We start from the raw sequence: 21,070 nt of genomic DNA on the forward strand, positions 1-21,070 counted from the left end.
CTAGCTCAACACAGGTGACAGTCCTGCCCAGTTCCTATAATTATGCTGGAAGAAGCATAGCATTTCTATATCAGAAATAAAATTAAGCATTAAGTGTGCACAATTTAGCATGTGGTAATAGAATGTTCCAAAATTCTACCAACTTGTAGGTGTAGAATTTTTAAAAAATTCTCCCCAGTTGTAGGGAATCTTCCACAGGACACTAAATTCTGGGAATTTGGTGACTTGGGGGAAGAGGTGCTGTTGTTCTGTTTAAAAAGGCAATTGGTGTTCTCTAAGGAAGATTGATAGAGGGCCAGGACTAGAATATTTGTTCTAATTCCTGTTTAAGTAAGGGGTTAATTGGAAACTGGAAGAAAGAATAGAATTATTTCTCCTCAGGTTATCAAGTTACAGATGAGATTGTTGATTTGGAATCTATAAACTGATGTGGCATTGTGGCAGTGAGAGATAAAGGTAAAGAAAATGTTCCTGAGAAATGTTTGGGAAAACTTCCTTACTATTATAAAACAGGTTGACACCCCCTCTGAGGACCAATACTGAAACACCCAAAAAGGAGCGCCTCACCTGATAATCTGTTAAAAGGAGTGTGAGAGGAGGTGTAATCTGTTTGTCAGCAGGTTCTAATAATTAAGTAAAAGAAATCCCTGATGCTCACTTAACAATCCACAAGTAACAATTTATTTAACTAAGTCTAACCATGAAGAAATTATCTGAACTATTAACAAACCAAACAATTCTTTTTTAACTAACTATTTCTGAATAACACAAAATTCTAATGGTGTGCTGTTCTAATAAACACAAATCCCACTTATATAACAAAACAATAGAATTTAGTCTCTCAATATTACAGCCAGGTCACATGTCTTCTGGAATTTGTGTCTTCTCCACTGATCCTTCTGTTAGAAATGTTTTCTCTGTAGATTCTTGCATTAGGAATTTAGATGGTGTGGCAGGGTAATGTGGTAAATAAGATGGTGTTTTCTCTCAGAGCTGAGAACTGTTATCTCTTAGCAAATGCCACTTAGCTCTGGGGCGTTTTCCAAATGCTCCCTTCTTTTATATTCATAATGATATATCAATGGCCTCACTGGCATGTGCTATCGGTAGCAATCCTGAGATTACTATTCTGCTTGGTCTGCTTTATAGATTCCACCCGAACTCCCTATATTCACTTTTCAGGTCCTCTTCCCTTTTCCGAGCTAAGAATCGTGTAGACTTCATCCGAGACATTCCTGACCCTGGTATTGGGAGGCAATATATCATCCAGAAGTCTAGTTCGCAACCACAGCATCTCCCGTCTGTTCCTCTAACTATTGAATATCCTCTCACTATTGCTTTCCTATCTCCCCCCTTCCCTTCTAAGCCACAGAGCCAGGCTCAGTGCCAGAGACCTGGACGCTGTGGCTTTCCCTTGGTAGGTCACCCCCTGCAACAGTATCCAAAGCGGGATACTTATTATTGAGGGGAATGGCCATAGGGGTCCCTACACTGTGTGCCTATTTTTGTCTCACTCCTGACAGTCACCCAGTTACCTTTATCCTGTAACTTAGGTGTGACTACCTCCCTACAACCCCTATCTATCACCCTCTCAGCCTCCCGAATGATCCAAAGTTCATCCAGTTCCAGCTCCAGTTCTCTAATGCAGTCTGTGAGGAGCTGGAGTTGAGTGCACTTATCACAGGGACACTAGTGGTGATTCTTACCTCCCACATCCTGCAAAAGGAGCATGCAACTGCCCTAGCTTCCATCCCTTCTGGTTTAAATTGCCAAAAGAGATTTAAAAAAACTTTCTCTTACCAACTCGCCACTCAGAGTCTTATTTGGTTTGTGAAGGAGGACAGGTGAGAAACACTGCACGTGTAGTGTTTCGAGTTTAGCCACTTCCCGAATGTATTAGATCACTTACCCAACAGTTCCCCGTGTCCGCTTCCAATCCTGCTCAGCCTTCACACCGCTGATTCATGAGGTAAATATTTTATATTCAAGTTTACCTTCCCAGCTGGCCCCTGGTTCATGCTCTCTCGCTGTTGAAATCGAGAGTTATAGAATCATAGTTATAGAGATGTACAGCACGGAAACAGACCCTTTGGTCCAACTCGTCCATGCTGACCAGATATCCCAACCCAATCCCTACCTGCTAACACCCACATCCTTCCAAACCCTTGCTATTCATATACCCATCCGGATGTTTTTAAATGTTGCAGTTGTACTAGCCTCCACCATTTCCTCTGGCAGCCCATTCCACACGGCAGCCTGTGGCAGCCCTTACCATTAAGTGAGTAAGTCCTGGTAAGATTTGCTTTCCCAAAATACAGCACCTCGCATTTATCTGAATTAAACTCCATCTGCCACTCCTCAGTCCATTGGCCCATCTGATCAAGATCCCGTTGTAATCTGAGGTAATCTTCTTTGCTGTTCACTAGACCTCAAATTTTGGTGTCATCTGCAAACTTACTAACTATACCTGTTATGCTCACCTCCAAATCATTTACATAAATGACGAAAAATAGTGGACCCAGCACTGATCCTTGTGGCACTCCGCCGGTCACAAGCCTCCAGTCTGTAAAACACCCTCCACCACCACTCTCTGTCTTCTATCTTTGAGCCAATTCTGTATCCAAATGGCTAGTTCTCCCTGTGTTCCACGAGATCTAACCTTGCTAATCAGTCTCCCATGGGGAACCTTGTTGAACGTCTTATTGAAGTCCACATAGATCACATCTACCGTTCTGCCCTCATCAAACCCCTTTTTTACTGCTTCAAAAAACTCAGTCAAGCTTGTGAGACATGATTTCCCACGCACAAAGCCATGTTGACTATCCATAATCAGTTCTTGCCTTTCCAAATACATGTCCTTCAGGATTCCCTCCAACAACTTGCCCACCACCGACATCAGGCTCACCGGTCTATAGTTCCCTGGAGAGTGTAGAATGAATTCCCAAAGGAAGTCGTAGATGGAGGTACAGTTAAAACATTTCAGAAATATTTGGATAGGTACATGAATAGGAAAGGTTTAGAGGGACATGGGCCAAATTCAAGCAAGTGGGACTAGCTTTGGGAAATTTGCTCAGCATGGACCAGTTGGACTGATTCCTTTTCTCGTGCTATGTGACTCTATAACGATGAAAACAATCTCTCAGCATCTTCTCTCTCAAGTCCTCTAAGAATCTTGTATGTTTCAGTAAGGCACATTCTAAATTCCAACCAGTGTAGGTCCAAACTGCATAATCTCTCCTCCTTCCTTGGCTGGTATCAACCTGGTGAATCTTTCTGGATTACACCCAATGCCAGTATATCTTTCCTTCAATAATGGGTCCAAAACTGTTCACAGTAATCCAATCATGATCTGGCTTCTACTTTTATAGTCCATTCATTTGAAATAAAGGTCAGCATTCCATTTGTCTTCCCTATACTTGCTGAACTTGGATGTTTAATTTTTTTTGTGATTTGTGGACAAGGACTCAAATTCCCCTGTTTATAGCTCTGCAGTTCTTCTCCATTTAAATAAAGTTCAGTTCCTTTATTCCTCCTGCCAAACTGTATAACCTCACATTTTTCCACATTATATTCCATCAGCCAAGTTTTTGTCCATTCACTTAACCTGTCTTTATCTCTTCACAAACTCTTTGTGTCAACATTATCACTAGCCGTCCCACTTATTTTTTATATTATCCACAAACATGACTCCAGTAAATTTACTTTCCTTGTCCAAGTCATTAATGTTATCGTAAATAATTGTGGCCCCAGCAATGAATCCTGTAGGACACCACTAGTTATAGGTATCCATCCTGAAAATGCCCCCTCTTATCCAAACTCCCTACATTCTATGAGTCAGCCAATCCTTTATCAATGCTAATATTCTCCAACATCAGTAACCCGTATCTTATTAAGTAACCTAACATGTAGTACCATAACAAAGGCCTTCTGAAAATCCAAATAAACTACATCCACAGCTTCTCCTTTATCTGTCATGCTTTTGAATTCCTCAATAAATCTTTGTAAGGAATCATTTCCTTCAGGAGGTCATGCTGACATACCTTGACCATATTATGTATTTCTAAATATTCCGCTATAATATCCTTTATAATAGTCTCGAATATTTTCCCAATAACATATGTTAAGGTAACTGGCCCACAGTTATCTTTTTAACTAGGCAAAAGTGGGTACTGCAGATGCTGGAGATTAGAGTCAAGATTAGAGTGGTGCTGGAAAAGGACAGCAGGTCAGGCAGCGTCTGAGGAGAAGGAAAATCGATGTTTTGGGCAAAAGCCCTTCATCTTTTTATCTCCTTCCCTTTCTAAATAAATGTGTTACATTGGCAGCTTTTCAATCCTCTGGGACTCTCCAGAATCTAAGAAGTTTTAGAAGATGACAATCTGTGCATCCATTATCTCTGCAGCTACCTCCTTCAGTTCCAGGAAACTTAATGATCTTTCACTCCATTATTTTCCCTAGCACACTTTTCTCTTCCTCTCCTTTTGCCCCTTGAATATTTAGTAGTTTTGGAACACTGTTTGTGTCTTCTGCTGTGAAGACTGATGAGAAGTATTTATTCAACTCCTTGGTCATTTCTCAGATCCCATTACTATTTCCCCAGCTTCATTCTCTCAAGAACCTGTGCTCATTTTAGGTTCTCACTTCTGTTTTTTACATTTAAAGAAGCTCTTGCTCTCCATCTTGATATTTCTTGCACGTTTGCCCTTAAAGTGTATTTTCTCCCTCGTTATTATTTTTAGTAACCTTTTAGTGGTTTTAAAATTTTCCCAGTTTTCTGCTTGCCGATAATTTTTGCCACATTATATGCTTTTTGTTTTCTTTCAATCTGAAGTTATCTTTAACATCCCCCGTTAACCAATGTTAGCTTTCCCCTTCCTTGAATCCTTCTTCCTCATTGGCTGTGAGTCACACATTATTTTCTTACATGTCTGCCATTGTTCCTCAAGTGGGTTTGCTGCTAAATTCCTTTTCCAGTGCTGTTGAACCTGCTCTTCCCTCGTTCCTTTGTAATTGCTAGGATTGGCAGATATTAGCAATAAAAAGGTTGGATAGACTTGGACTATTTTCGCTGGAGCATCAGAGGCTGAGGGTTTGAAGTACATAAAATTATGAGAGCATGGATAGAGAGATAGGGGTAAAGTTTAAAATGTGAGGCAATTTTTTTCATGTAAAAAATGGTAGGTTCCTGGAACATGCTGCCAGGGAGGTGGTAGAAACAGATACAATAGCAAAATTTAAGAGGCACTTAGAAAGATACATGAACAGGCAGGGAATAGAGGTATACAGACCATCTGCAGGCAGATGGGACTTGTTTAGAGTAGCAACATAGATGGCACAGACATGGTGGGCTGAAGGACCTGTTCCTGTGCTGTTCTATGTTCTCTCGTCTTACCCTTAGATTAGATTAGATTCCCTACAGTGTGGAAACAGGTCCATCGGCCCAACCAGTCCACACCAACCCTCAGAAGAGTAACTCACCCAGACCCATTTCCTTCTGGCTAATGCACCTAACACTATGGGCAATTTAGCATGGCCAACTCACCTGAGCTGCACATTTTTGGACTGTGGGAGGAAACCCACGCAGACACGGGGAGAATGTGCAAACTCTACACAGACAGTCACCCGAGGCTGGAATTGAACCTGGGACCCTGGTGCTGTGAGGCAGCAGTGCTAACCACTGAGCCCACCGTGCCACCTTACTTAAGCTTAGCACAGTTGTTTTCAACCCAATTTCCTGCCTCTCAAACTGAATACTAAATTCTACTATGTTATGGCTACTGTTTCCGAGGGTATCTTTCACTCTGATTTATTAATCCTGGTTCCTTACATGTCACCAGACCCAAAAGAGCCGAATTCCTGGTTAGAATTACCGCATTATGTTCTAGGAAACTCACTTGAACACACTCTCTGAATTCTTGCTCATGGCTAACTGCCAATCTGACTGTCCCAATCGACATGAAGATTAAAGTCACTCATGATTAACATTCTGCTTTTGTTAAATACCCTCAATATTTCCTTGAATACTGTCTGAATGATTTCTAAAGAAGTATTTGATAAAGTGCCACATAAAGTTATAGAGGTCTACAGCACAGAAGAAAGGTCCTTCACCCACTGAGTCTCTGCTGGTCAAAAATAAGCATCCAACTATTCTATCCCATTTTTCAGCAGTTGGCTCATAGCTTTGTATGCTGTGGAACTGCAAATGCAAATCTCAATGCTCCTTAAATGTTATGAAGGTTTCTGCTCTGACCACTCTCACAAGCATGAATTCCAGATTCTCATCATCCTCTTGGATAAAAAAATTTCCTCACATCTCCAAACATTTTGCCTTATACCTTAAATCTATGCCTCCAATAGTAAGGATGTTAAGGATATGAATAATAGAACTGAGGCTTTCAGAATTGAAGGGTCAGTGTTGGATGAAAATTTAGTTTAAGGACAGGAAGCAGTGAATGATGGTAGTCGGCTGTCTTTAAGGATGGTAGACTGTTGTCTTTCCCTCAGAGCAGTGATGGAACACTGCTTTTCTTGCTAAATTTAAATAATTTGAATGTTGAGAGAAGAGTAATATTTTCATAATTGCTGATGATAAAATTATGGTAAACTGTAAGAACATTCAACAGCATAGGAATGGGTCCTTCAACTCATGACTGTTATGCTGAACATGATGCTAAATTAAAGTCATCTTTTTTGCCTGCCCTTGATCCATAATCCCCCATTCCTTACATATTCTTGTGCTTATCTAAAAGTCCTCTTAAATGCCCCTATTGCATTTGCCTCCACCACAACCCCTGGCAGTGCAGTCCAGACTCTTACCAGCTCCCTTGAACTTTACTCCTCTTATGTTAAATGCATGCCCCCTACTTTTAGACATTTTAACTCTGGGAGAAAGATTCTGACAGTTAATCCTATCGAAGCAACTCATAATTTTATAGACTTCTATCAAGTCTTACCTCAGCCTCTGCCATTCCAGAGAAAAGAACCTGAGTTTTTCTAACCTCTCCTTTTAACTCACATCCTCTAGTCAAGGCAGCATCCTGGTAAATCTCTTCTGCATGCTCTCCAAAGCCTCTACATCCTTCCTATAATGGGGTGACCAGAACTGAATGCAATACTTATGTGTGGCCTAACCAGAGTCTTATAAAAATGCAACATGACATCCTGACTCTTGTACTCGATTCCCCAACCAATAAAGACTTGCATGTCATGCAACTTCTTTACCACCCGATATACTTGCTTGGCCACTTTCAGGGAGCAATGGACTTGAACTTGAAAATCCCTCTGTACATCGATGCCGTTCAGAGTCCTGCTAATAACTTTTTCTTAACATTTGATATCTCAAAGTGCAGCACCTCACACCAACCTGGATTAAACTCTCTGTAATTTCTCCGCCCATATCTGCAACTGATCTATGTCCTGCTGTATCCTCGGACAACCTTCTACACTATCCATAATTCCACCGAAATAAGGAGGGAGAAGGTTAAATATGAGACTAAGCTAGCCAGTAAAATAAAGGAAGACTGCAAGTGTTTCGTTAGATATATAAAAGGCAAAAGAGAGGCAAAAGTGGACATTGGGCTACTGGAAGTGATGATGGAGAGATACTAGTTGGGAATAAGGAAATGGCTGAGGAACTGAATAATTACTTTGTGGCAGTCTTCAAAGTGTAATATCCCAAAAATTCAAGACAGTGAGGGGGGCAGAGCTGAGTATGGTGGCCATCACCAAGGAGAAGCTACTAAAAAAACTGAATGGCCTGAAGGTGGATAAATAACCTGGACCAGATGGACTACACCCCAGAGTTCATTGGGAGATAACTGAAGAGATAGTGGAAGCATTAGTGGTGATCTTTCAGGAATTGCTAGAATCAGGGAAGAGCCCAGAGGACTGGAAAATCACTAATGTGATCGCCCTGTTTAAAAAGGGAGTGAGGCAGACAATGGAAAATTACAGGCCAATTAGCCTAACCTCATGTTGTGGGTAAGATCTTTGAAACCATTGTGAAGGATGAGATTTCTGAACACTTGGAAGTGTATGGTAAAATAGGGCAAAGTCAGCATGGATTCATCTAGGGGAAGTCATGCCTGACAAATCTGTTAGAATTCTTTGAGGAAGTAACAGCAGGTTAGAGAGCCAATGGATGTTATCGAACTGGATTTCAAGAAGGCCTTTGACAAGGAACCAGACAGGAGACTACTGAGTAAGATAAGGGCCAATAGTGTCAGAGGCAAAGTGTTAGCATTGATAGAAGCTTGGCTGTCTGGCTGAAAGCAGAGATTGGGGATAAGAGGGTCCTTCTCAGGATGGCAGCCTGTGACAAGTGGTGTTCCGCAAGGCTCAGTGCTGGGACCACAACTGTTCACTTGATACATTAACGTTCAAGATGAAGAAACTGAGAACATTATGGCTAAGTTTGCAATGATACAAAGATAGGTAGAGGGACAGGTAGCATTGAGGAGTGGAGAGGCAGCAGAAGGATCTGGACTGGTGAGTAGTGTGGGCAAACAGGTGACAAATTAGATTAGATTACTTACAGTGTGGAAACAGGCCCTTCAGCCCAACAAGTCCACACCGACCCGCCGAAGCACAACCCACCCATACCCCTATATTTATCCCTTACCTAACACTACGGGCAATTTAGCATGGCCAATTCACCTGACCCGCACATCTTTGGACTGTGGGAGGAAACCAGAGCACCCGGAGGAAACCCACGCAGACACGGGGAGAACGTGCAAACTCCACACAGTCAGTCGCCTGAGTCGGGAATTGAACCCGGGTCTCAGGCGCTGTGAGACAGCAGTGCTAACCACTGTGCCACCGTGCCGCCCATTTTGTGAAATAACTCATCTGTGCTTAGCGCGCAAATAATACTTGTTGATAAAACATAGTTCTGCATCAATATTCACGAACCGGCAAATTTGTAGATTGGGTTGGTATGATAATATTTAAAAGTCATTTGGACAGGTGCATGATTTGGAAGGGTTTAAAGGAATATGGGCCAAATACAGGCAAATGGCACTTGTTTAGTTTGGGAAACCTGGACAGCATGGGCAGGTTGGATCAAAGGGAAACCAGAGCACCCGGAGGAAACCCACGCAGACACAAGGAGAACGTGCAAACTCCACACAGTCAGTCGCCTGAGACGGGAACTGAACCCGCCTCAGATGGAGTACAACATGGGGAAGTGTGAGGTCATGCACTTGGATTGGAAGAATAGATGCATGAACTATTTTCTAAAGGGAGAGAAAATTCAGAAGTCTGAAGTGCAAAAAGACTTGGGAGTTCTAGTCTAGGATTCTCGCAAGGCAAACTTATAGGTGTGGTCAACAGTTAGGAAGGCAAATACAATGATGGTATTTATTTTGAGCGGGCTTGTGTATAAAAGCAGGGATATATTTCTTAGGCTGTATAAGGCCATGGTTAGATCACATTTGACGTATTGTACACAGTTTTAGGTCCCATATCTCAGGAAGGATGTACTGACCCTGGCGCATGTTCAGAGGAGGTTCACAAGAATGGGCCCAAGAATGAAAAGCTTAACATATGAGGAGTGTTTGAGGACTCTAGGCCTATGCTCGATGGGACTTAGAAGGATGAAAGTGGATCTAATTGAAACATACAGAATACTGAATGTTCTGGACAGAGTAGATATTGGGAAGATGTTTCCATTGGTAGGACAGCACACTCTGTAAAGGAAAGACATTTTAGAATGGAGATAAGGAGTAACTTCTTCAGGCAGATAATGATGAATCTCTGGACTTCATTGCTACAGAAGGCTCTGGAAGCCAGATCATTGAATATATTACAACTGAGATATTCTGAGTTCCTGAGTATCAAGGAGCTCAAGGGTTATGTGGAGAAAGAGGGAGAATGGGGTTGAGAGACTTATCAGCCATGATTGAATGGCAGAGCAGACTTGATGGGCTGAATGGCCTAATTTCTGCTCCTATGTCTTATGGCCTAGACCTTTTCTTGTTAGAATTCTTTCTTTTAAGCTTTCTTCATTTTTCTATCTTTTTCCCACAAGAAAAGAGACTATGAGAGATGCTTTCTGAAGCAGGTTGTGGCTGGATAAGATTTATGACGAACTTCGATAAAATGGCCATAAATTAAAGCGTGCCTGGGAAATGAAAGCCTACCTTGAGTAAAGTGACAAGCTGCATTATCTAGATAGGCTCCAGCTGCCCACAGTTTGCAAACAAACTTGATAGCTGCAGACCCTGCAATACACACTTGAAGTTGGATTTGAATGGGACAATGGAATGTCGCCATCAGGATATTCAGGAGCATCGCATCATTCACCAGACATTGAGGCACTTAGCACCCTTATTTGGAGGAGGATGCATGCACCCAGCAACCACCATAATGGATACCTAAGGGCCATCTTGCCATCAACGTGCCAGTGCTGGTTGGGTCTGATCAATCCATTGGCAGATCCTGAGACCCTCCCAAAAGGGCACGAAGACTTTGTAGGATAAGAATCACTGCAAAACCCTGCTCAGAGCGGTAACTCGAGAATAACTACTGAAAGAGAAGACACTCCTGAGACCCTCGGGAGAAGACCAGATGACATCACCACGTGGAGCCTGGTTAAGTTCTAGTGTGGTGGTGCCTGATCATACAACATTATTTAAAGCATAAAGTAGTTTGTAGTGTTTATCATTAGTTTATAGTATACTTTATTATTCTCACATTAATTGTGTCAAATAAATGAGTATTATTGTGTATCATTATTAATAGTTGACTCACAGTCCTTTTCCTGAATATGAGAATTTATAACACGCTGTGACTCAATCAGAGTTCTCTTGTCAGGTAGAATTTGACTGAATCAAAAGACATTAGTAAGCCTCAAATTATTCCTCTCACTGCTTCTAAAAGCAACAATGCATTACATAGCTCCCAATTTGCAAAACTGAATTTTTAATTTGCAAAACTCTCCTGGTAATTCAATTAGATCAGTCCAATTTGCATTTCAATTTATAGTTCCAATGAAAAGGGAATTCTACTCCCTCTGACAAAACTAGGAGTGTTCTCCTTGAAGGGGAGATTTGGTTGGCAACAAGTTTATGATCGGGTTAGATAGGTTTGACATGGAAATACTCTAGCCATCAGCTGATTGTTTAGATTACTTACAGGCCCTTTGGCCCAACAAGTCCACACCGACCCACCGAAGAGCAACCCACCCAGACCCATTCCCCTACACCTAACACTACAGGCAATTTAGCATGGCCAATTCACCTAACCTGCATATTTTTGGACTGTGGGAGGAAACCCACACAGACACGGGGAGAATGTACAAACTCCACACAGACAGTTGCCTGAGGCAGGAATTGAACCAGGGTCTCTGGCACTGTGAGGCGGTAGTGCTAACTGCTGTGCTACTGTGCTGCCCGAAAATGATCGGGTTAGATAGGTTTGACATGTAAATACTCTAGCCATCAGCTGATTGTAGAAGGACTCATGGGCAGTTCTAAGGTTTTTGCCCGAAACGTTGATTTTCCTGCTCCTCGGATGCTGCCTGACCTGCTCTGCTTTTCCAGCACCACTCTAATCTAGTTCTAAGGTTTTGTCCAAGAGATTTAAGAGGGTTATAAGGCAGTGAGCAACAATGGCATGAACTTCACTGCCCATATGGGACTGGAAAAGGATAAATTAGTTCAAAAACAAATTGAATGTGGAATGCAGGATTTTGGGGATAGAGTGAGGGCTTGCAGCTAACTGGATTGCTTCACTGGGAGCTGCATAGTTTGATGGATCAGTCTTTTTGACCCACATGGAATGAGTCAATCATGTTATGTTTCACTTTTGTTACAGAACAGCATCTGCCTCTGATGATACAAGCTCTGAGTTGCAGAGGGTATCTACTCTAGATCCAGGAGGGCTGCTCTCCCAGAATTCATTCCGAGGACAAGGGGCACTGTCCAGGTAAAGAGAATAATCAAGTGCACAGGTCACTGAGCTACCAGTCTTCATGGACAACACCGCTGTCAATCACATTTAGATCTTTACCCTCAGACTTTAACTCAGTCACCCTTCAACCTATTGCCCTCGACCCGTTCACCTTTGACACTTTTGAATTACCGTTGACCTGCTCAAGCTGTAATATAGTTCAGGCAATGCGGAAACCCTGTCTAATTGAAACCTTGCCATTGGGTAGGTGGAGGGGTAGGAACACTGAGAGCCAGTCTCCTGTACTTGGCTCCTATCACCCCCTTGACTCGCATTCTACCTCCACATACTTGTGTTGAAAGATCCAAAGGCTAATTCCTGCTTTTGTCCCTGAATCAACACCACCAGCAGCCACACATCCCAGGTGCATTGCTGACAATGGACAGCTGCCAAACTCTGTTGGCTAGAAGTATCTGCTGGGTGGAATTTGACATTAAAGATAATAGACAATAGGTTCATGAGTAGGCCATTCAGCTCTTCGAGCCAATACCACCATCATCATGATCATAGCTGATCATCCACAATCAGCATCCTGTTCCTGCCTTATATCCCAAACCCTCGATTCCATTATCTTTAAGAGCTCTATTCATCCATCTCTTTCTTGAAAGTATCCAGAGACTTGGCCTCCACTGCCTTCTGGGGCAGAGCATTCCATATATCCACAACTCTCTGGGTGAAGAGGTTTCTCCTCAACTCTGTCCTAAATGGCCTACCCCCTATTTTTAAACTGTGTCCTCTGGTTCTGGACTCGCCCATCAGCGGAAATGTGCTTCCTGCCTCCGGAGTGTCCATTTCTTTGATAATCTTATACGTCTTAATCAATTCCCCTCCCATCCTTCTAAACTCAAGTGTATATAAGCCCAGTCACTCCAATCTTTCAACGTATGACAGTCCCACCATTCCAGGAATTGACATCGTGAACCTACACTGCACTCCCTCAATAGCCAGAATGTCCTTCCTCAAATTTGGAGACTAAAACTGCACATAATACTCCAGGTGCGGTCTCACTAGGGCTCTGTGCATCTGCAGAAGGACTTCTTTGCTCCTATACTCAATGCCTCTTGTTATGAAGGCCAGCATGCCATTAGCTTTCTTCACTGCCTGCTGTAACCTGCATGCTTGCTTTCATTGACCGATATACAAGAATACCTAGATCTCGTTGTACTTCCCTTTTACCTAACTTGACTACATTTAGATAGTAATCTGTCTTCCTGTTCTTACCACCAAAATGGATAACCACACATTTATCCACATTAAACTGCATCAGTCATGCATCCGTCCACACACCTAGCCTGTCCAGGTCACCCTGTATTCTCCTAATATCCTCTTCACATTTCATCCTGCCACCCAGCTTTGTGTTATCAGCAAATTTGTGATTATTATGTTTAACACCTTCATCCATATCATTAATGTACATTACAACAGCTACAGTACCGGCACCGAACTTTGTGGTACCCCACTGGTCATTGTCTGTCATTCCAATAGGGACCTGTTTACCACTACTGTTTGCTTCCTGTTAGTCAGCCAGTCCAAGTCAGTATTTTGCCCCCAATACCATATGCCCTAATTTTGCTCACTAATCTCCTATGTAGAACTTTATGAAAGGCTTTCTGAAAGTCCAGGTACGCTACATCCACTGGCTCTCCCTTGTCCATCTTCATAGTTACATCCTCAAAATATTCCAGAAGATTAGTCAAGCACGATTTCCCCTTCATAAATCCATGCTGATTCTGACCCATCCTGTTACTGCTATATAAATGAGTCGTAATTGACTGTTATGTGCCTGAGTGGTACTTAACTTACTCAGCCTTCCTGACAGAAGCAATGGCAGTGGGGTCTTAGTTACCTGCATTTGATCCAACTCTCTGTCTCTCATTCACACTCATTGACTGTTGTGGCATCCATCTGTGAACAGTCACCTAGTGGGAGCTCCACCTGACCAGGGATACATTCCTTCCACAAAGCAGTTCAAAACTTGCTCCTTTATAAGCTTCATCTTGGCTGTAAACCTCCAGAACATTCACTCTCTCCCCTCCCCAACCCCAAAGCCTTCCCTAATTGCTTTGTCCCCCACCATTGCAGAGTCTGTCACTCTCCATATTCCAGCACTGACTCCACCTCCATCGTGCCTGAGCTAATTCCCGATTAGTGATTAAGGAATGAGGAAAGTGGGGAACATGAAATGTTTGTTTGGAATTTAGGAAACCTTTAATTTTGGAACCACTTTGCAGAATGTGGAAACCTGAAGAGGAGCAGGAAAACTCAGAGGCAGGTGTAATTGTGCAGACAGTTAAATTCCCACTGGGGAACATGCAATTCACACAAGGGGTTTGAAGTAATTGTATGTAATGGTTGCCACAGACTGTACACAAAGGCAGAGGTGAATATCACACAACCACAAGAAGTCAGCCAGTACACTAACCACAATTGCAATTCTCCATAAACATTATCAATTGCAGTTTCAAATTACTCAATAAATATGGTTCCAAACAAAGTGATTATTTATTAGGAAAACAGTCTGTTAACTTTTGTCAGTACCACTTCCATCAGTCTCTGCACATGCATTGCATGCTAGTGTTAAAACATGCAGGTCTTCAAAAGATTGTCTTTGGCTATTTGTCTGGTATCTGCTCATTCCCAGGAAGTGTCATTCCTGTGGTGAGTAATGCTGCCATGGTAACTATTGATACTGATCCATTTTCATTGCTGAGTCTCTGAGACTGAAGGTTATTCCATACTTTACGCAGAGGTTGGTATAACTTCTTTCCGATAGGCTATGTGCAGTGAAGATACAGCTTCTTTGGTTGTATATAAACGTATGAGGTTGTTAGAAGAGTATCTGGTCATTCACCCCCAAGAATCGAGCTGACAATTATTCAACACTGGTCCTCAATAGGCACATATGCTGACAAAGTGTATCTAAATGATTCTTCGCATTCAGTTACATTTATTAAGAGAAGACTCAACAACACAAATTTACTTAATATGAATATTTATTAAATAAATAAAAAGATGGAAAAAAGGGGAAAAAAGCCAAGTCTCATGCCCTTTTGCCCATCAATCAATGTTCTGGAGGCTTAGTTTCGTTCCCAGCACCGTTCGTGATTCCAGTCTGAGGGGAAGTCCAACGATTCAGAGCGAAAGTGTCTCTCTTATAAAATATAACAAACCGCAAGTACAGAGAAACAAATTGATTGTGCTGTCTTTGGCACATACAGAAATGTGAGTCACCCATCAAGGGACTTATTTAAGGTCATATAGCATTAACAATTCTAACCCATTCTGTACAATCTACCCCTGACGATATTTGATTGCGCATGTTAGATTAGATTAGACTTACAGTGTGGAAACAGGCCCTTCGGCCCAACAAGTCCACACCGACCCGCCGAAGCGCAACCCACCCATACCCCTACATTTACCCCTACCTAACACTACGGGCAATTTAGCATGGCCAATTCGCCTGACCCGCACATCTTTGGACTGTGGGAGGAAACCGGAGCACCCGGAGGAAACCCACGCAGACACGGGGAGAACGTGCAAACTCCACACAGTCAGTCGCCTGAGTCGGGAATTGAACCCGGGTCTCAGGCGCTGTGAGGCAGCAGTTACAATTGCAGATGCTGGTGCAAATCAGTGATAGCCACGCGAAGAACACATAATAAGAGTATGTAAACTACACCAGAAAATTAACTACAATGAAAATAACCAATATCAATATGACCAATACAACAATAGGATGTATCATCAAATTAATGATCCCAATGGCTTTTGGGTCATTAAATAAATCCCACCAGTGATCTACGGTCAAGGCCGTGATGGAATCAGTAAGTTGTGTTAACATTGTGTTCTCATTTCATCACGTGTTTGACAGCCTCTGATGGGATCAAAATCCCACAAAGGATTAACGTTTTCATACTTACGCTAACATCAGTAATATTCTTAATTGCAATCTGCGCAACTGCATCAAACATATATTAATCTATTCCAGCTCCCGTCCTGGGGTCAAAGATCCCCTCCCTGTTGCTTTTTGGTAATTACGTGGTGAGGGCCTTTAGAACATGCAAGAGGGAGAGAGAGAAGAAAGGGAGAACCAGACCAGCTGGTTGTTCGTCAATTCCTTTCTGTTCTGATGTTTAGATCTTTCTGTGCGTTTTAATTTTAATTACTGTAGCCACCTAACTGTGGCAACCAGAATATTGTCTCCATTTTTCCAGTTAATCTACTGACATACTTTGCTCTAAAATTCAGTATATTCCAGATTCAGGTTCCTTAATTTGTGTGTTTTTTTATTATCCTCCAGTTCCACATCCACATATCACCTTGTCCAATAACAGTAAAATAACATCATGCATCGACTCAAAATTTCTACAGCTCTCTTCATCAGTACTCATTGTGAGGATATCTCTTCAATATGTTTCCTTCCTTGCCAATTTCATGAATGAATGTATCATTGAGTGTTAACTACCTCCATGTGCAAATACCCACTTTGAGCTACAGTATACATGCTATCAAATAATACAGCTGTAACGTTTATCTGGCTTTATCTTCAGCTTATGCTTCCTACCTTTTATTTTTCCTGGGGTTCCCTTACTACCAACTCCTACACATACACTAACTGTCCTAACACATTACAGTTTCACTTACTGGTTTAAACACTGCAGTACATACATGCATCATACAAACACTCAAGGTGGGGTATCTGTACGTCATCTGATGACTGACTGATCAGTCAGTCCACTATTACTCCTCCCAGAGTCCATATTCTTTCATTACAGTAACATTTTGACATAATAGCCAATCACACTTATTACTTTGATTTCAATTCGTTTTACAAGCCTTTCACTAATACTATTTTCATTGTTTTAAAGTCAGTTTCTTGATGGATTATGTGTCAGTGTCTTATCGTTTAAACTATGTTATTGTGTTCTTCAAGGCCACACTATTCCTTTCGGAAAATAGGTGTACACGTCTGAGACCCGCTCTTCAATGCATGTTTTTCTAACTTTGTATTCTCTCGTATTTGTTACCTCCAAGGTAACATTCACTTTTACACGCTTACATCCGTATCACAAGACCATGTCACACATTCTTGACTCCCATGTAATCTTAACAAATGATCTATGAGGCTTTACTTATCTCTCCACATATGGTCCCGATGCCTCAGGTAGTGACTTGATCACAAATTCAGTCTTTCTTAACAAGAAAATAAAGGACACAAAGAGAAAGCTATCATACAGTCAGAGAGATGTACAGCATGGAAACAGACCCAACCAGATATCCTAAATAAGTCTAGTCCCATTTGCCAGGCACTTGGTCAATATCCCTCTAATCCCTTCCGATTTATATACTGAACCAGATGCCTTTTAAATGTTGTAATTGTATCAGCCTCCATTACTTCCTCTGACAGCTCAAACCATACATGCATCACCTTCTGCGTGAAAAGGATGCCATTTGGGTCTGTTTTAAATCTTTCTCTCTTCACCCTAAACCTATGCCCTCTGGTTCTGGACTCTCCCAACCCAGGGAAAGGACTTTGTCTATTTACGCGATCCATGCCCTTCATGATTTCATAAACCTCTATAAGGTCACCCCTCAGCCTCTAATGCTCTAGGGAAAGCAGCCCCAGTCTTTTCAGCCTCCCCTTATAGCTCAAACTCTCCAACCCTGGCAACATCCTTGTGAATCTTTTCTAAATCCTTTCAAGTTTCACAACATCCTTCCTTTAGGAGGGAGACCAGAACTGCACACAATATTCCAAAATTAGCCTAACAAATGTCCTGTGCAGCTGCAACACCGACCTCCCATCTCCTATACTCAATCTGTAATCAATGAAGGCAAGCATACCAAATACCTTCTTCACTATTCTATCTGTGACTGCACTTTCAAGGATCTATGAACCTGCATTCCAAAGTCTCTTTGTTCAGCAACACTCCCTAGGACCTTACCATTAAGTGTAGAAGTCCTACCCTGATTTGTCTTTCCAAAATGTAGCACCTCTCATTTATCTAATTTAAAATCCATCTGCCACTCCTCAGCACATTGGCCCATCTGATCAAGATCCCATTGTACTCTGAGGTAACCTTCTTCACTGTCCACTACACCTACTATTTTGGTGTCGTCTGCAAACTTACTAACTATACCTCCTATGTTCACATCCAAATCATTTATATAAATGATGAAAAGTAGTGGACCCAGCACCGATCCTTGTGGCACACCAGGCTCACAGTGACAGGCCTCCAGTCTGAGAATCAACCCTCCACCATCACCTCCTGTCTTCTACCTTCAAGCCAGTTCTTTGACATAGAATCCTTACAGTGTGGAAACAGTCCATTTGGCCCAACAAGTCCACACTAACCCACCGAAGAGTATCCCACCCAAACCCATTCCCCTATCCTAAAACTTTACATTTCCCCTAACTAATGCACTTAACATGCACATCCCTGAACACTATGGGCAATTTAAGATTAGATTACTTACAATGTGGAAACAGGCCCTTCGGCCCAACAAGTCCACACCGACCCGCTGAAGCGCAGCCCACCCATATCCCTATATTTACCCCTTCACCTAACACTACGGGCAATTTAGCATGGCCAATTCACCTGACTTGCATATCTTCGGACTGTGGCAGGAAACCAGAGCACCTAGAGGAAACCCACGCAGACATTGGGAGAATGTGCAAACTTCACACAGGCAGTCACCCGAGGCTGGAATCTAACCTGGGTCCCTAGTGCTATGAAGCAGTAATGCTCACCACTGAGCCACTGTGCTGTCCTCCACTGAGCTAGCATGCCATCATGTATCCAAATTCTTCCGTATTCCATGTGATCTAACCTTGCCAACTAGTCTACCGTGAGTAACCTTGTCGAACGCCACACTTAAGTCCATAGAGATCACATCCACCACTTTGCTCTCATCAATTCTTTTTGTTACTTCAAAAAACTCAATCAAGTTAGTGAGACATGATTTCCCACGCACAAAGCCATGCTGACTATTTATAATATCAGTCTTGTGCTCTCATCTAAACTTCCTTTTCACTAAAATACATTTTACCCTCAACTGCTGTTTCAACTCATTATTCTAATCTTTGTCTTCTGCCATCAGTCTCCACCCTTAACCATTTTGCCTCATCCAATTTTGCGACTTAACTATTACTACCTATCTCATTCCAGAGATCTGGAGGGATTTGTCGTCCATGGAAGATAATCTTATACTACTTTAAAACTGAAGCCAATCATTTCTGTTGATTCAGGCAAAGCATACTTTGTTTGTTCTTTCTCGAAGATAATCCACATTTTAAAAAAAAATTACTTGATAACTCATTCAAGATACTTGATATATCCCTAGGTGAATTTGTCCAAATTCAATATTCTGTTTACTCCCTTAAAGTAACTAACCTTATTTTAGGTATGCATGCACTTTATCATTTCCCAGAATCCCTTTAAATTTTCAGGTAACTATTCTATGTTTTAGAATATCAGAGCATGTGAGTCTTAGTATAATTTTTGTCATGGTATGCTTAATAGTACCCAGGCTCAGTGGTTTTGAGATTTCTAATACTCTATATGTTTAATGTTTTCATCGCAGTTCTCCAACTATTGAGATATGTTATTTAAGAATGGCTTGATGGATTGAGGGTGCCTCATCCATCACTGTGTTGCAATGTCGAAGGTCTGCAAATAGGTTAAGCCTTCAGTGCCTCCAGTTTCTAAAAAAAAACTTCCATCCATTTCACATGAAGCAGAATGGGTTAATTAGTTTTAATCTAAAATGGATTCAAAAAAGGGGGTGGGGCCTAAACTCTTGCACATAATTATGTCGTCCATTTCTCCTCTACCTTTAAGGAAATAAGTGTGTTATAATTAATAAAGGGGAAGCCTACCTCCTTTGTTAGACTGTAATTACTCTATCAAGTTTCTTCACATTTTAGAATATACCATCAAATAATTTTGTTCAAAGAGAATTGCATATCCAAAATTCCAGCCTCTGTTACTTGGATGCTTTCACCCCAAAGCACAATGCTTAAATCTTACCATCCTGAAGTAAAGATTCACTCATTTTAAAACAGTATTTGGAAGTTCACTCTGGCCAGAAATTGAAATCCCAAACATAGTAATTTCTGAAATTAAAATTTACCCGAGATTCTTTCCTCAGTCCAGACACAAGGAGCCAATTCCAAAAGGTAAATTTGTACAAAGCTCTGCAAATCAAATTTTGACTCAACATTTTATCGCAGATTTTTGCTTTACACAACTACTTAAAAGGACATTACGTTAACCACATATGTTCCACACTGATACAGGCACAAACTTAAAATCACCATAGATTTCCAAAATGCAAACTGACGTTAAAACATCCCTAGATCTAGAGGCCCAGGGAATAAAAACACACAAATTGCACAATTTCATTTCAGTGTTTTTCCTTCTCTTAAATATTTTCATGAATCCCATCTTTGTTGCCAAAAGTTTCTTGCATCACAAAGTGTATGCAAATAGTTCTTCGGATTAGGTTAAAAGTAGTTAAGAGAAGACTCAACAACACAAATTTACTTAAATATAAACATTTATTAAGTAAATAAAAAGATGAAAAAGAAAGGAAATAAACAGTAAGTCTCATGCCCTTCTGCCTTTCTCAATTCTTCATGAAGTACTTGCAATATTTTAGACATGAATAGAGTGCCGTTGTCACTAATCACAATGCTTGTAGTACCTCACTAACTGCAGTATACTCTGAGGAGTCACACTGACAGTCATTGATCCCAGCTAGTCTAACACCACACAATCTGAATTAATCTGCAAATGACAAGATAATCAGTTAATCTCTCTATAACCCTCATTCTTTCTGTGTTAATCCCTGAATGACCCCTCACAGTCCTGGTGTTTATCTTTCTCACATGCCTCATTCTCTGTGTTAATCTCTCTCTAACCTCAATCTCTTCCTATTAGTCTTTCTGTATCCAGCACTATCACGGTGTCAATCTCTCTCTAACCCCTCGTTCACTCTGCTTTAATCTCCCACTAGCTCTTCACTTTCCAAATGTTAATCTCTCTCTAACCCCTCACACTGTCAGTTTTAATCTCTAACTACTCACTCTATCTGTATTGATCTTTCTCTAACCCATCAC

The 21,070-nt window shown here is 41.5% G+C and overlaps 1 protein-coding gene across 1 annotated transcript in view; it reads left to right on the forward strand.

Moving 5' to 3' along the window:
* The first annotated feature begins 7,622 nt into the window (after positions 1 to 7,622).
* Positions 7,623 to 21,070, forward strand: part of LOC132820310 (cyclic nucleotide-gated olfactory channel-like) — a 40,470-nt gene continuing 27,022 nt past the window's right edge. The window contains exons 1-2 of the mRNA XM_060832335.1: positions 7,623 to 7,666; positions 11,815 to 11,925. Coding sequence (XP_060688318.1) covers positions 7,623 to 7,666; positions 11,815 to 11,925 — 155 coding nt within the window. The remainder of the gene's footprint in view (positions 7,667 to 11,814; positions 11,926 to 21,070) is intronic.

The sequence above is a fragment of the Hemiscyllium ocellatum genome, chromosome 11, assembly GCF_020745735.1.
Source record: "Hemiscyllium ocellatum isolate sHemOce1 chromosome 11, sHemOce1.pat.X.cur, whole genome shotgun sequence".
Taxonomy (NCBI): domain Eukaryota; kingdom Metazoa; phylum Chordata; class Chondrichthyes; order Orectolobiformes; family Hemiscylliidae; genus Hemiscyllium; species Hemiscyllium ocellatum.